The sequence below is a fragment of the Dendrobates tinctorius genome, unplaced genomic scaffold (assembly GCF_039654945.1).
Source record: "Dendrobates tinctorius isolate UK_male_01 unplaced genomic scaffold, ASM3965494v1 ptg000097l, whole genome shotgun sequence".
NCBI lineage: Eukaryota > Metazoa > Chordata > Amphibia > Anura > Dendrobatidae > Dendrobates > Dendrobates tinctorius.
The window spans coordinates 29,703,222-29,717,374 of NW_027361765.1; the positions used below are offsets into that span (position 1 = coordinate 29,703,222).

The 14,153-nt window shown below is 42.3% G+C and overlaps 1 protein-coding gene across 3 annotated transcripts in view; it reads left to right on the forward strand.

Annotated features, from left to right (window-relative positions):
- The window catches only part of NEDD4 (NEDD4 E3 ubiquitin protein ligase), a 209,801-nt gene that overhangs the window by 123,544 nt on the left and 72,104 nt on the right, over window positions 1-14,153 (forward strand). For 2 of the 3 annotated variants that reach the window (XM_073587011.1, XM_073587009.1), the window contains exons 6-8: window positions 6,581-6,631; window positions 10,515-10,576; window positions 13,900-14,002. In XM_073587011.1, coding sequence (XP_073443112.1) covers window positions 6,581-6,631; window positions 10,515-10,576; window positions 13,900-14,002 — 216 coding nt within the window. The remainder of the gene's footprint in view (window positions 1-6,580; window positions 6,632-10,514; window positions 10,577-13,899; window positions 14,003-14,153) is intronic. The other variant, XM_073587010.1, reaches the window with a different exon arrangement.

The following is a 14,153-nucleotide window of genomic DNA, read 5'->3' on the forward strand; positions in this document are numbered from 1 at the left end:
GGCAGATAAGTAGGCCTGTGCTGGAGCACGATGCCGGGGAGCCATGAAGCAAACAAGAATGTGGTGATCATAAGAAGATGGGAGGCGCCAGACCCGGACCTGCGATACCGACCGGACCCCCCCCCGTGTGAGTATAATAAAACTTATTTTTCTTATCTTTCAGGTTGTACCGGGGACTTATCTACAGCATTATAGAATGCTGTATATCCGCTCTGAAAGGCAGTGGCCACATCTTATATCAGCCAAAATCTGCTGACAAGTTCCCTTTACAGGAAGCACTAGTTGAGCAGCTAATACATGGGTGGGAAGAACATGCCTCTGGGGTACTCTGCAAGTCAAATTCCAATTTTCCAAAAACATTTACTGCTCTTTCCTGCCACTCCACAGCACCAGTCATATTTGACTTTATATAACAGGTTACACCCAGAGGATCATGAACCTAGCACCGAAAAGCCAGTTATGTACAGTTTACTTACAGTGTACAAGGGTTATATTAATGATGCGCTGCATGGGTTCAGCTACATACAAGGTCAAACAACCATATGGCAGGAGGATAAATAGTCTGTAAATCCATGTCGACACTTCATTGTACACCAGCGGGGTTTTTAATATCCAAGTGTTAACTGCAATATTCTTAATGCCTATCAATTTGAAATAAATTGAAACCTTGCATTTTAATTCTTTAAATGTTCATAAAACAGGTGGGTTTTCTCACTCTGGAAATGGACCACTTGTAGCACAAGTTGTTACTGGCAAAAAATGCATGTGATTCCTACATATCATCAAACGACTTGACGAAAACTGCTTTTGCTGTTTGTTGTACAATTTATTGCTGTAGCACCAGCACTTTACAATTAGGTGGATACATGTGCAGACAATAAAAAGGTAACACCTAATTCAACAGTTACAGGAGGAGTGAGGGGTGACTGAATAGGTAAAAAGTACTTATGTACATTCCAGCCATCATTATAATAAATAATGGCTATGATATAAAACTGCATGATCCGGTCATCTGCCAGCATCTAAGTGCAGTTACCCAGTGCTATAGGGTGCATGGAGGATGTGGAGACAGATGAGGAGGAAGGACCAGAGTCTCAGGAAAATTAGAAAGGAGGTGCAGGGAAGAATTAGTTTAGTGAATTAAGGTGATAAGCCTTTCTAAATAGATGATTTTTTTAAGCACACTTAAAAATGTGGGGGATAAGTATTAATTGCATCATTTGAGGTAGATATATGGCTGCTTAAACCAGTTGGACAAATTGAGCTCACCCCCATTCAGCATATTACAGAAGCAGAAAGAGAATTGTGGTGGCTAAGCAAAAAGTAAATTAACCAAATGATAATTGCATACAGCATATCAACCAGATTGTAACCATGTAGGACACAGTGGAACAAAATGTAATGTATTAAAACCAATTAGAAAATTTACAATCAAATCAAGAAGAATGTAACCAAATAGAAGAGGGTTTAGAAAGACTGGGAGTATCTGCTGTGGGGGGTAGTGGTCTCAAAAGACAAGTAGTGAGGGGGGTTGTGTTCCCCAACACTACACATGTAAAGAGAATAGAGCCATCTTTAATAAGTATGGCCGGGTGCCTTCCGGTGGTGGTCACTGGCCATTTTTCTTTTTACCGATCTACAGTAAATCTGATGTACTTATGCAGCCGAGAGACCTTATTGCTGGCACGGATGAAAAGCTGCTTTGCAGGGCACCATCATACACATGGTGTGTGTGATTAATGGTGGTGTCCCCAGATGGTAAGTAGCACACAGTCCCTACAGATCTGCAATAGTGCACTGGCTCTGTGTGCTGCTGTACTGGACTGGTGCACAAGTCTTCCAAGAGCGGAGGTCAGCGATACAGCTATCTAACCCCTTAGAGGATTATTTCAAACATTGAAAGTTCTAATTCATCAATATGATGGAGGGTATGACTAGCTGATTGCTGGGAGTCCACCCAGTCGGACCCTTACCAGTACTAAGAACGGGGCTCTGATGACTCCCATCTCAGTCTAGTGGAGGACAAGCATGTGTATCACAAGTCCATTAATTGTTTATGGGACTGCGGAAGATAGTCAAGTGCAGTACTTGTATATCTCTGCAAGTGCACCGCCACTACTACATTCATTGTCTATGGGGCTGAAGGAGATAAATAAGCTAAATACTCGATCATCCCCAGCAGTCCCATAAACCATACCCTGGAGGTGCACTTACAAAGCGTGTGTCCTGGGATTGGAGGGGCTGCCATTAGGTTATCCCAGCTATCAGATAGTTTTCCCTTTTATATTATGGTGTGTATGAGATTTGGTTAAAGTGTATCCCCTTTGCTGGAGATGTGAGACGCTGCACAATTTCTAATCAACTTCCTTCTTCAAGTTACTGGCATAACGTCTATGAAAGATGTAGAATTGTAATGATTCAGTTCTGAAAGTTCACCGAATGAAGATGGAGTGACATGCTTTAAAGAGACATGCACTGCATGAGGTAAAAAGAGACATGCACTGCGTGGGTAAAAAGAGACATGCACTGCGTGGGTAAAAAGAGACATGCACTGCGTGGGTAAAAAGAGACATGCACTGCGTGGGTAAAAAGAGACATGCACTCCGTGGGTAAAAAGAGACATGCACTGCGTGGGTAAAAAGAGACATGCACTGCATGAGGTAAAAAGATACATGCACTGCATGAGGTAAAAAGAGACATGCACTGCGTGGGTAAAAAGAGACATGCACTGCATGAGGTAAAAAGATACATGCACTGCATGAGGTAAAAAGATACATGCACTGCATGAGGTAAAAAGAGACATGCACTGCGTGGGTAAAAAGAGACATGCACTGCATGAGGTAAAAAGAGACATGCACTGCATGAGGTAAAAAGAGACATGCACTGCATGAGGTAAAAAGAGACATGCACTGCATGAGGTAAAAAGAGACATGCACTGCATGAGGTAAAAAGATACATGCACTGCATGAGGTAAAAAGAGACATGCACTGCATGAGGTAAAAAGAGACATGCACTGCATGAGGTAAAAAGAGACATGCACTGCGTGGGTAAAAAGAGACATGTAATGGAGTGCTGTAGTCACATATGTGATGGTTGGTGTTTTATGTTGCAGATTTTTTTTTTTACACTGACCAGTTATGACGTAGCAATTTTGCTGTGGCATTTACTTGTTACTATTGGAAATCAGAGACCACGGCCAGAAACTACGTGTTCAGAGGTCATTGTGTCGAGGCCAAGGTGGTGGGTTTTTTCTTTGTTTGTTTTAAAAGGGCTTTTCACCCATTATATTTTTAAATAATTAAACTTGGCAAGTAAAGCTATTTTACAGGTGTCACCTTGACCTTAGACAATGATGGTCAGGATCTGCTTCAGTTAGGCTGTGTGCACACGTATGCAGAAAATTTGTGCATGAAAACTGGACTCCTTCCCAGAAAACGCGTGTTTTTTTTTTTTCAAGTTTTTTTTCTACGCGTTTTTTGCACAAAAAATGCTAGTTTTTAATGCGGTTTTTGCCGGAGCGGTCCCAGCCTCATTGAAAGTAGCTAGAAATGCGGAATTCTCAGTGAAATTAATGAGCATGCTGCGTTTTTTCCGCTATGCGTTTTTTTCGTGGAAAAAAACGCATCAATATGCACAAAAAGTGCAGAATTCATTAAAATGAATGGGATGCTGCTTTTAAGCATTTTTGAAGCGGTTTATTTGGTGAAAAAAAGCGAAAAAAAACCACATACGTGTGCACACACCCTTAGGATGACTGACAGCCGACCGCTCACTATACACAGAGTGGTGACTGAACCAGCGCCGTTACCAGGAGGAATAAAGTCAGTTTCCTCCCGGCAGTGTGGGTCTAAGCGCCGGGCAGGTTCCGAACGCCAATGCTGATAACCTGCAGATGAACCCCATATCTGTTAATATCTGGGTTTTTTTTTTTTTTTTCAGGTGGCAGGCTCCCTTTAAATTGCATTGTACGGAGGGACGCCATTTAAATGTTCACCTTAGGCAGCTGAAAAGCTGTACTCGTCCCTGCCCATAGTGCCCTATATCCAGATCATAAGTAAAAGGACTCTAATTGCTACTGCCGTTAGATCACTAGATTAGTGACCTGTGTGTTGGAGTATTCTGGTGTGGCAGACAATGAGCTGTGTATTTAGGTGCTGACAGACTAATGGTCGCACCAGCGATCCAGACAACGATACCACCTGGCAAGGATCGCTGGTGCGTTTCTAAATGATCGCTAGTAAGCTGTCAAACAGGCAGATCTCTTCAGCGACACAGCATCGATCCAGCGATCAAACACAACGAAGCGCGCTGGCCAGCGGGACGCCGACGACGAAAAAATGGCCCAGGACATTCCTGCACGATCAGCGATATCCAGCGGGGGGGGCTTTCGCTGCTGCGTGTCACATGTAGTGAGATCGCTGTTGCGTCACAAAATCGGTGACAAATTAGCAATCTCACTATGCGAGACAGGGCCTTAATGCTCAGTGTGCAATTTCATTCTGTATACCAGACAATTACAGGGGTGCAGACCCTGTGGCAGCCAAAGGCATATGTGTATTTTGCTCATTAAAAGGAATCTATGATCAGAAAATGACCTATTCATTTCATTATTGTTAAATGTTTGGCTTTTAATTTCATATTGCAATCATTAAAACAAGAAATCTAATTTTCATACTGGCCACTATCTGTAATATTAGACTCTGTCCTGGTGGCAACATCGACAAACGCCAAATACCCTCTTTGTATTGAAGCGTTACTTTATGTACCCTAATCTGGGCAAAGGTTATTGGGAAGGGAGAGGTAGGAGGTGAGCTGTGACCTCCGGTGCACGATGGGCGCCGTGTTCTCTTCTGTATGTAGAGGTGTTACATTTGGTTGTAATACTCACTGATAATGAGACAACTGAAGAGTTCACTGTGCAGAACAGGAAGGAAATGTCTTCCTCGTACAAGACCTAAATGAAGCTTGGAAATCGCAAACATTTTTTATTTTTAACTTTTTTCAATATATCAAATCTAAAAATCGAATTTGATCACAGTCCATTTCTGATGACTATTTCCCTTGCATTTTGGAAAGAGTAGCTGTGTTTAAGCAACAATTTGTTCTCTTTAGCGACTGCTCTTAAAATATTTTTATTTAAAATCTTGGAAAATTATTTCACGTTAAACGGGTATTCCCAACTTACACCTTACTAGTAAATCCAAGATCAGCGGTTTGTGCAGCTGCCGTTGAAGTAATTTGAGCGCGAGACCTGTGTGGATGCCGGTCCATTAGTTCTGCTCCTTGATGCAGCAGCCATCTCCCTAGGAAGGATTGGGGTCCGAGAACAATGGTTCTCCACGATGGTGCTGGTCCTGCAAGTGAGACCTGCATCTATAAGGGTATGTGCGGCTCACCTGGAGAGACTGACATGCGTCTTCCCAGACCGCAGCATGTCAATATCTCTTGCGAAGATGCGAGTCTCCACGAGATAAATGTCACCCGTACAATGTATAGGATGCAGTGATTCTGCACGGTTCAGCGACCACATGCGGAATCGCCTGCTTTCAAAAGACAGCAGCGCTTTGGACACATCAGACATGCACTGGGTCCAAAGCGCTGCCAGTTCCGGATCGGAGGCACATAGCCTAAGAAAACTGGTCTTTTTAAGTTTACCTTTGTGTGCAGATTAACCCCTTTCTGTAAGTAGCTTTACAATTAAAACCGTTGATTTGCGGTAGAAAGACTGTGTATGGGTCCTGAGCACTTTCAGGACTTGCTCTATCTTAAAGATACGGTAGATGATGCCTGCCTATAACTGCTGCATTCAGAGCTAGCCTGGACTGTGGCACATTAACCCCTTCAGTGCAGCCGTCAGAATAGAGCACGGCATCTAAGGAATTGAATGGTGAAGGTGCTTTATAGAAGAGCGCTAACTGGAAAACGCACTGCAATACAGATGAATTTGACCCCAAACTAGCAGTATCCTCCCCTCCCCAGGCTCATTAACAGATCGTTTGGGAAATGGCCACTGACCTCTTGGTCAGCCAGAGGAGGTTGCTGCTAGTTTGGGAGCACAGCGGAGGATCTGTACGTGTATTGTTAATTCCCAATACGCTTTTAAAATGTGTTTTTTGTTTTTTTAACGTCCCCATCGTCACCCCCCCAGCTGAATCTGAACGGGGTCATAATGGGGCTAACTGCCTTATCTTTTAAAGGGCTATACAGTCAAATGACTGGAGGGAGGGGATAAAAATTGCTGACAAATTCCCTTTTAAAATTTTTTTAGTTTTTTTTCTACATTTAACAGTGTTAAATCATCCCAATTTTTTCATTTGTTAGATAATATCTGTAAACAAAGAGTTATTCTGAACTGTGAAAGCTATAAAAAGTCTAAAATATATAAAAAAAAAAAAAGCAATCGAAGTTGTATATGGTATATCCCTTTAGTTTACATGAAAAAAATCAGATTCTTGGAATAGTGAGGATAAAAAAAAATGTCCTTTTCCTTAAAGGCATAATGAAGCAAGCTATGATTTGTCTCTAGGTATTGAAGGTCATTTCTACCATTTTTCTGTTAACTGCTGTTTTCACTTTTCAGACCAGAGATGACTTTCTTGGTCAAGTGGATATTCCTCTGTACCAGTTACCGGTATGTGCTGTCCTGTCTGTTTGACCTGTTCTGTACCTCTGTAAACCTAATCTGTTGATCACAAGCTGGCCTGCTTTTTTTCGATAAGACCATTAAAGATATGTGTACTCCTCTACAAAGCACGCCTGCCAGAACGGTTGGGTTTGGAGCTCTGCTCTGTTAGGAAGCTGCCATAGGGCTGTGGGCATACTGTAGGGTATCAGGGTTTGAAGACCTGGGAAGAATTAAACTTTTGTTAGCTTATGGACATGAACGTTGCCAAGTTCTTCGCATTGTTCGTGCCCATTGCCAACTCATCATGTGGTGAAGTGGTTAACTTACAGTAAGCGATGTAGACTGGATGTGCTGCCAGGCAGGCGGCTCATGGAGTGTTTATGACTGTGACTGCGTTACAATCTGCATTTTACAGCAGGAATCATAGCTGGGTTTACCCATAAGCTGATCCAATTAGCAGATGTATCTAGAACGTTACACTACCTATTTTGCTCCTTTTTGCAATTTGTACATTTTCGAATGAGAACCTCAGATAGTAGATACATAGTATAAGAGAGACTGTGTAACAAATGATAAGAGTTGTCAGGTATAAGCCCAGGAATTTCTCCTTTGGATCTACATTAATGTCTGTTTAAAGGGAATCTGTCACTCAGTTTTTGCAACTTCTTCAGCGAGCAGCATAATTTAAAAAAAGACCTTGATTCCAACCATGTATCACTTATTTTACTGGGTGCAGCAATTGTGATACAGTCAAAGTTCTTAGATGTAGCAGGGCTAAGAAAGCTAACCCTGCCCACACCAGCCTCTCTGTGCGCATTGTCTATTGACAGTGAGCTGCTTATCACAGGAGGATGGATCACTCTTAACAGGTCAGACCAGGCAGCGATTATCTCCTGCTTATAAAACCTTCATTGTAAGTAAATGACAGCACAGTCTAATAAGTGTCACATCGCTGAATATAGTGTTTTAACCCCTACATCATGTTGTCCTCAGATTACATTGCAATAACCTGCTGACCAAATTCCCTTTAAGGTTACAGTATGCACTGAAAGTGAACTACCTTTTTGTATATATTATGGCTAAACTGTATTTTTGCACTTTATTGGATACAAATATTACTCCTTGAAGAATACGTATGTAGGGTTTCAATTTGTATGGAATTTTGGTGTGTGCGAGTCCACTCTGACATATGAAATTGGTTTGCTCTGCTCGTTGCTGATTTTTGTTTTTTTTATGAACCTCACCACCTGCGCAGCTCTCAGTGGCCGCTGGTGGGAGAGCATATGATCGAGCGCTCCATCAGCCTCCTACAGTTGGAAAACACTGGACATGGAACAGCTAGTCATCAGTTGCTGACTCTGATGCTCATATCTCAAATGCTCCGCCAGCTATTCATCAATTGCTGACTCTGACGCTCATATCTCACATGCTCTGCCATCAGCTGGGAGCTCTGTGCGGCTTGCGAGGAAGGCAATACTAACTAGTGCACAAGGAGAGCCTGTAAAGCTTATATATTAGTAGGCTCCACCGATCAGGTCTCTACCGCGCTTGTTACAATAAAGATAGTGGCCAACCCCTTTATATATAGAATTAACCTACAAAATCGGAGTTCCGGACATTGTTTTTCTTGCTGCTGGTAATGCTCAGCTTCATTTACAATTATGCAGACTTCAGAGCTGAAATCCTTCATAAATCCCCCAGGACTTGATATGTGGTGTGATCATTACTTTGCTTTTGCTGCACAGCGTTCCAGGTATCGGGGTTCCCGATGCAGCTTCTTCGGTACGCGCTATACCTGTTCTGATAAGGAGGGAGCCGACAGTGTTCACTCATCTCTAATTAGGAAGAGTTGTCCTAGTAGTGGATAACCCCTTTAATGAAGCACTTCGGCACATATAATGCTTACCATTAATATTCTAGCTGTGTTAAAAGGAAAAAAAAATCCCGCCAATGTCTATACATTTTCAAGTCTTCATTTTAGGAAATTTGGTTGTGATCTCTAGTCTCACAAGCAGTTTAGGTCGTACGCTAATGTGTGCACAGGACGTCTCTGACTATGCATGAACTGCTGAATGGCAACGCCTGTAAAACACAACATCCTCCTGCAGAATACTCCCCTCCCAAAATAACACTGCCTTTTTTGTCCCTGTTTTAAGTCCTCCCGTGCAACTAAAGAAATAGGTCAAGAAGCTGTCTAAAAGAAAAACTGTCTTACAAAATGCAAGCTGCTCTATAAGTGCTGCCAATAGCCACAAACTATAGCACAGCGGCAGAATACAAAATGTAAGCTTCTCTGTAATAAGTTGCTGTTAACTACATAGAGGATTTTCTTTTTACATGGGTTCATAAATCTGATATTTCTACTTTATATAAGAGATCGGTGATTTAGCTGGCTACAAAGACTGGTATGTACATCTCAGTACACGGAGACAGCTGTATACTTCACATAGGAGTCGCTGACTGACTTATATGCATCACAGGAGTCACTGTGACTGCTGTATATATCACATGGGAGTCACTGTGACTGCCATATATACATCAAATAAGATGACTGTGACTGCCGTATATAATCACGTAGGAGTCACCCCACTGTGTGTGTGCATCGCGTGGGAGTCGCCCACTGTGTGTGTGCATCGCGTGGGAGTCGCCCACTGTGTGTGTGCATCGCGTGGGAGTCGCCCACTGTGTGTGTGCATCGCGTGGGAGTCGCTGAGACTGCTGTTTGAACAGTGGACAGCAGCTCTTTGTCTCAACTAAAAGTGACAACCATCATGGAGCATTATGATGAGACTTTTGCTTCATGGGAAATGTCTGTATTAAAGGAACCAGATAATAAGGGAAGAGGGAATCGAGATTTTTATCAACCCAATCGTCTCCCTAACTAAAACAAGCACACATGAGCAGCTACAATATTTTTTTAAAGGGGTTACCTGGGGAGAAAAGTCCTGACACCAGTCTGACTTTGAAAGTACTTACTATGGTACGTCCATTACCCAGGTTACGGTTACACTGTTTCCTGCAGTGGTCACAAGCTCTAGGAAGCCATGTAGTGGCTTCATCTACAGTGACGACACATCTGCAAATCATTTGTCTACAAGCTTTGTTCCGCCCCATCAGTGTCGAGCATCAGCACAGTCACTACAGAGAAGGGTGATCAGGCTCTGATGGAGTCCCTTTTGGTCACCTGATGTCTGAGAGGGTTTGAGATGGAGGAGGTAGCGTAGGCAGCAGGATTCTGGGACTGGAAGCCTTAGTGTGCGGAGGCACGAAACTGGATAATCACCTTACTTAATGGCCTGTGCTGCACAATATAGGCAAAAACAAGCTGCTGGAGTGCTTCACCAGGTTTATAATCAAACGTTCTGCAACTTTCTAAACTGCTTTGTGTTTCAATTCCTCATTAATCTCAAAATCTGTGTTTCCTCTGGGCGTCCAGGGGCTGACAACCGATGCAGCGAAGTGGGACTCTGTTAGAGTAGTGTTTAGGCAGTACATCAGCTGCACAGATCTCTCTCCTGCCCCGATGGGAGCTTCAGGTGTCAGTATAGGGAACATTTAAAGCACCACTCCAACGTTTTTTATTTCAGCACTGGAGTGGTGCCACTAATGTAAGTACCCTGCATCTAGTAATGTACTCACCAGCCGCCATTACTGGGTAAGCTTACTGTATTTTTTAACCCTGTGTAGGAAAGCTCAGCCTAGCAGTGCAAAAACACTTATACCATGTGGCACACTTTCTATGCAATGGCAGTCTGAGCGATGTATGTTTGCAAACCCTACAGCAGTTGGGTTGGAGACCTTCTTCAGTCACAAAACACCAATCTCATAGCTCAACACTCCTGTGTATGATCAGCAGTCAATTTAATTGGTCTGTTCTGCATTATTCCAGACAGAAAATCCCCGGTTGGAGCGACCATATACTTTTAAAGACTTCATCCTTCATCCACGAAAGTAAGTTCTTTATTGGTGCATGGCATATACTGTGTAATTGTTTAACCATCAGACGTTGATCTTGCTAAATGATATCCTTGTATGCCTCATAAGTGGTAATTGATTTTTTTTCCTTTTATCTATAATTTAGACCAATGCCAAGTAAAGTCCATGTTTTCGTGTGACGTTCTTATTCCTTGGCAGCACAGTATCACAATACGCTCATGTGCACCTTTAGAATTTCCCCGATTCGCATTGTTCTCCTTGATAAGGACACTTAACTAAAGATACTGTCACACTTAGCGATGCACCAGTGATCTCGACCAGCGATATGATGCGGTCAGGATCGCTGGTGCATCGCTAAGTGGTCGCTAGTGAGCTGCCACACAGGCAGATCTCACCAGCGACATCACAGAGGACGGGGGTCGCTACTTACGTATCAGACGAGGCGATCCTGACATCTCCCGCCCGTATCCACGCGTCGCTCGTCGGCGCCCCAGCAGGAAGCTGACGACGAGAAACGGTCCAGGACGTTCTCGTGCGATCAGCGATGGACAGCGGGGGAGCCGTCGGAGGTAAGTATCAGACATAGCGATGTCGCTAGCAATATCGCTATAACGTCACAAAACCTGTGACGTTATAGCGATATTGCTAGCGATATCGCTTAGTGAGACAGGCCCTTATCTCTTTATTAGTTTGAGCTCAAATCCAAAATATGGATTTCCTTTTTAAACTTTTTTCAGAAGCATTTTTAAAAACCAAGTGTATCTTAGCATTGTAACTAGTACACTTGTTTTTCTTTAATTTGGTTGGCAAAAGTTATTGGAGATAATCAGTTTAAAGGGGAGTCATGGCTTCGCTCAATTCTGCATCGAAGGGGGTTCGGGGTCAGTGACGTAACGTCTACTGATTATATCCTGGATCTCGTGGATGTTCGACAGGTATTGTACTCCTGTTTAGTAGAATAGAGCAGCTGCTCGTCACTGCACCCCCCCCCTCCAAGCAAAATTCAGCAGAGCCAGAATACGCCTTCAAATATCCTATGATTGGGGAGGGGGGTTCTTAAAAAAAACAAACCTTCTAAACTGTAATTTGGTTAAGCTCACTGTATTTTTAACCCTGTGTATGAAAGCTCAGCCAGGCAGTTCAAAAACACTTACAGCACACTTTCTAAGTAATGGCAGTCTGAGCGATGTATGTCTGCAGCCCCTACAGCTCCGTTTGGTTGGAGACCTTCCTCGGCCATATGGTTAGGGGAGAAGTCCTACAAATGCACTAAACCCCATGTGAATAAAGTGTAAATTGGATGTTTCCTTGTATGTTGTTCTAGCTCACTAGGGGATGACAGTCAGGTTTTAAAAGCTGGTAAAACTATGCAGAAAAATGGTTGTGCTGTCAGCACAACTGCACATAAATGCCAAGTAGAGGTTCCCATGGCGTACCTGGCATCTCCTCAGAGTTTAGAGTCGAGTGAATGCGTTCCATAGAAATGCAGAAGAATTTGGGTATGCTGTAAAGTGCCACCTGTTCCAATGAATTATCCTATTATCAGAGGCCTAGATGACTATTACATTCTGTTCCCAACATTGTTTATGCCCATTCTGACCCCCTCCTTCAATAATCATACACTTGGCTTAATGTAGTATTCAAGTTGGCTCCCGCTTACTTGTATTTTAGCCCCGCTCACACTTGCAGTAAAGTACTACTTAATTTTAGCGGAGAGAATTATTTCTGAATTCTGAGAGAAATCTTCTGTTCTTGTACATTTACATGAACGATGTGCTGATTGGATATATATTATTTGTGAAAATGAAATAATATCCCGTATCCTAAACGAGACTAAGTTTTTAGCATATTTTTATCCAGATCTCGGAGTTGAAACCCATAAGACAAGTTTTCTTATTTCAGGCAGAGCTTCCAGTGTTTTATATTCTGTTTTTTCTCTGGGCAGTGAGATGGAATTTCTTTGCATACTTTCTGACCACATTCTAGAGAACTCTGAAAAATGAGTTTTGCCTAGGGCTGTGACTGTCCAATGCGTACTCAATAGTTTTCAGTATTTTTTTTTTTCTTTGGCATTTTATTACAAGTTTTTTGGCTGTTTAGAATCATTTATTTTGGCAGCAATGTCACAGCTATAAACACACTAAAGATCAGTTCTGCTTACCTTGACTAGATCTCCAACGAGCGACACCGGCCAGAAATGTACAATATGGGAGGCTAAATTATTGAAGAAAAAATTTATAGAATTATTTATTAAAATCAGTAGCCATTGTCTGGTCCTACATTTTGTTTTAGCTATCATAAACAATTTCTTATCCAACATCAATATAATGTAATTATCAGCAAATTTGTCTTGTAGCCTTCAGTTCTCCCAGGTTTGCATTAGTTTATTCTACGGGCGATCATATTCCATATGCCCCATTGGGGCTCAAAAATCTATATTCCCTATCATTATGTCTTTGTAGTGTGAGAGGAAACCTAAGAAGCTGGAGGGAACCCACACAAACACGGGGAGAACATACAAACTCCTTGGCAGATGTTGTCATTGATGGTATTTGAGCCCTGGGCCTCAGCGCTGCCAGGCTGCAGTGTGACCACCGGACCATTTTTCTGCCCATGTTATGGTAGACTACACCAAACACAGCCATAGGTTAACTCAATAAGCTGCTGCTGTTCTTGTGACATGCATGACATTATTTTAGTCTTGTCCCCTAACTGGATTCCTGGTGGATTGACATGTGGGGTCATTTGATTGGGCCATGATTAGTCTCATTTGTTTAAATATTAGTTACTAATTTGTGGCCATACCATGCAAGTTTGCAGAGATGAGGGTCTATTGCGGTTGAATATGAAAGGTGTTGGCGCATTTTATACTCCTGTAGTATAACATGGCGTAGTTTATGGTGACAGTGTTTTGAACAACGGCTGGCCAAAGCAAAAGCCATGTTTACAGCAGTCTCTACTCGCTGAGGGTGTCCTGAGGGGATGACACTCCTCTGTGACTTGCCTTACCCACCTATGTCACCAGGGCATATATTTCAATCTTTTGGATGAAAACTGAAACAAGATTTGAAACGCGCTTATTAACTAGTCTTGAGATTAGGCCTTACTGCATAAAACTGGAAATTTTGATTCAAAACCTTTCACAATCTGAAAAAGACTTCCCTCCTCCCCATGAGTGAGAAGAAATAGAAGGGGTGAGATTTTTCAATAATCTGCCCTCAAATGTCTTTTTTCAGACCTTGATTGGTGTTATTTTTTGAGCTGGTGTTTTGCTTTTAACAACATTTTTGTTTGTGTTTTGTTTTTCTTATTACGATCTTAATGTTTTCTCACAACAGTCACAAGTCGAAAGTCAAGGGACATCTCAGATTAAAAATGACTTATTTACCTAAAAACAGTGGATCTGAAGAAGAAAACACAGAGCAAGGCGAGGAGATGGAGGTCAGGTTATTTGCTTTGTTGCTGAAGTTTTGTACTTTGTAGCATGTAAGTTCACAGTAATCTATTCTAAGGCCTCTTTCACACTTCCGTTTTTGACAATCAGTCAAAATCCGCCAGGTTTTGAAAAAAACGGATCCGCCATTTTTTTTGT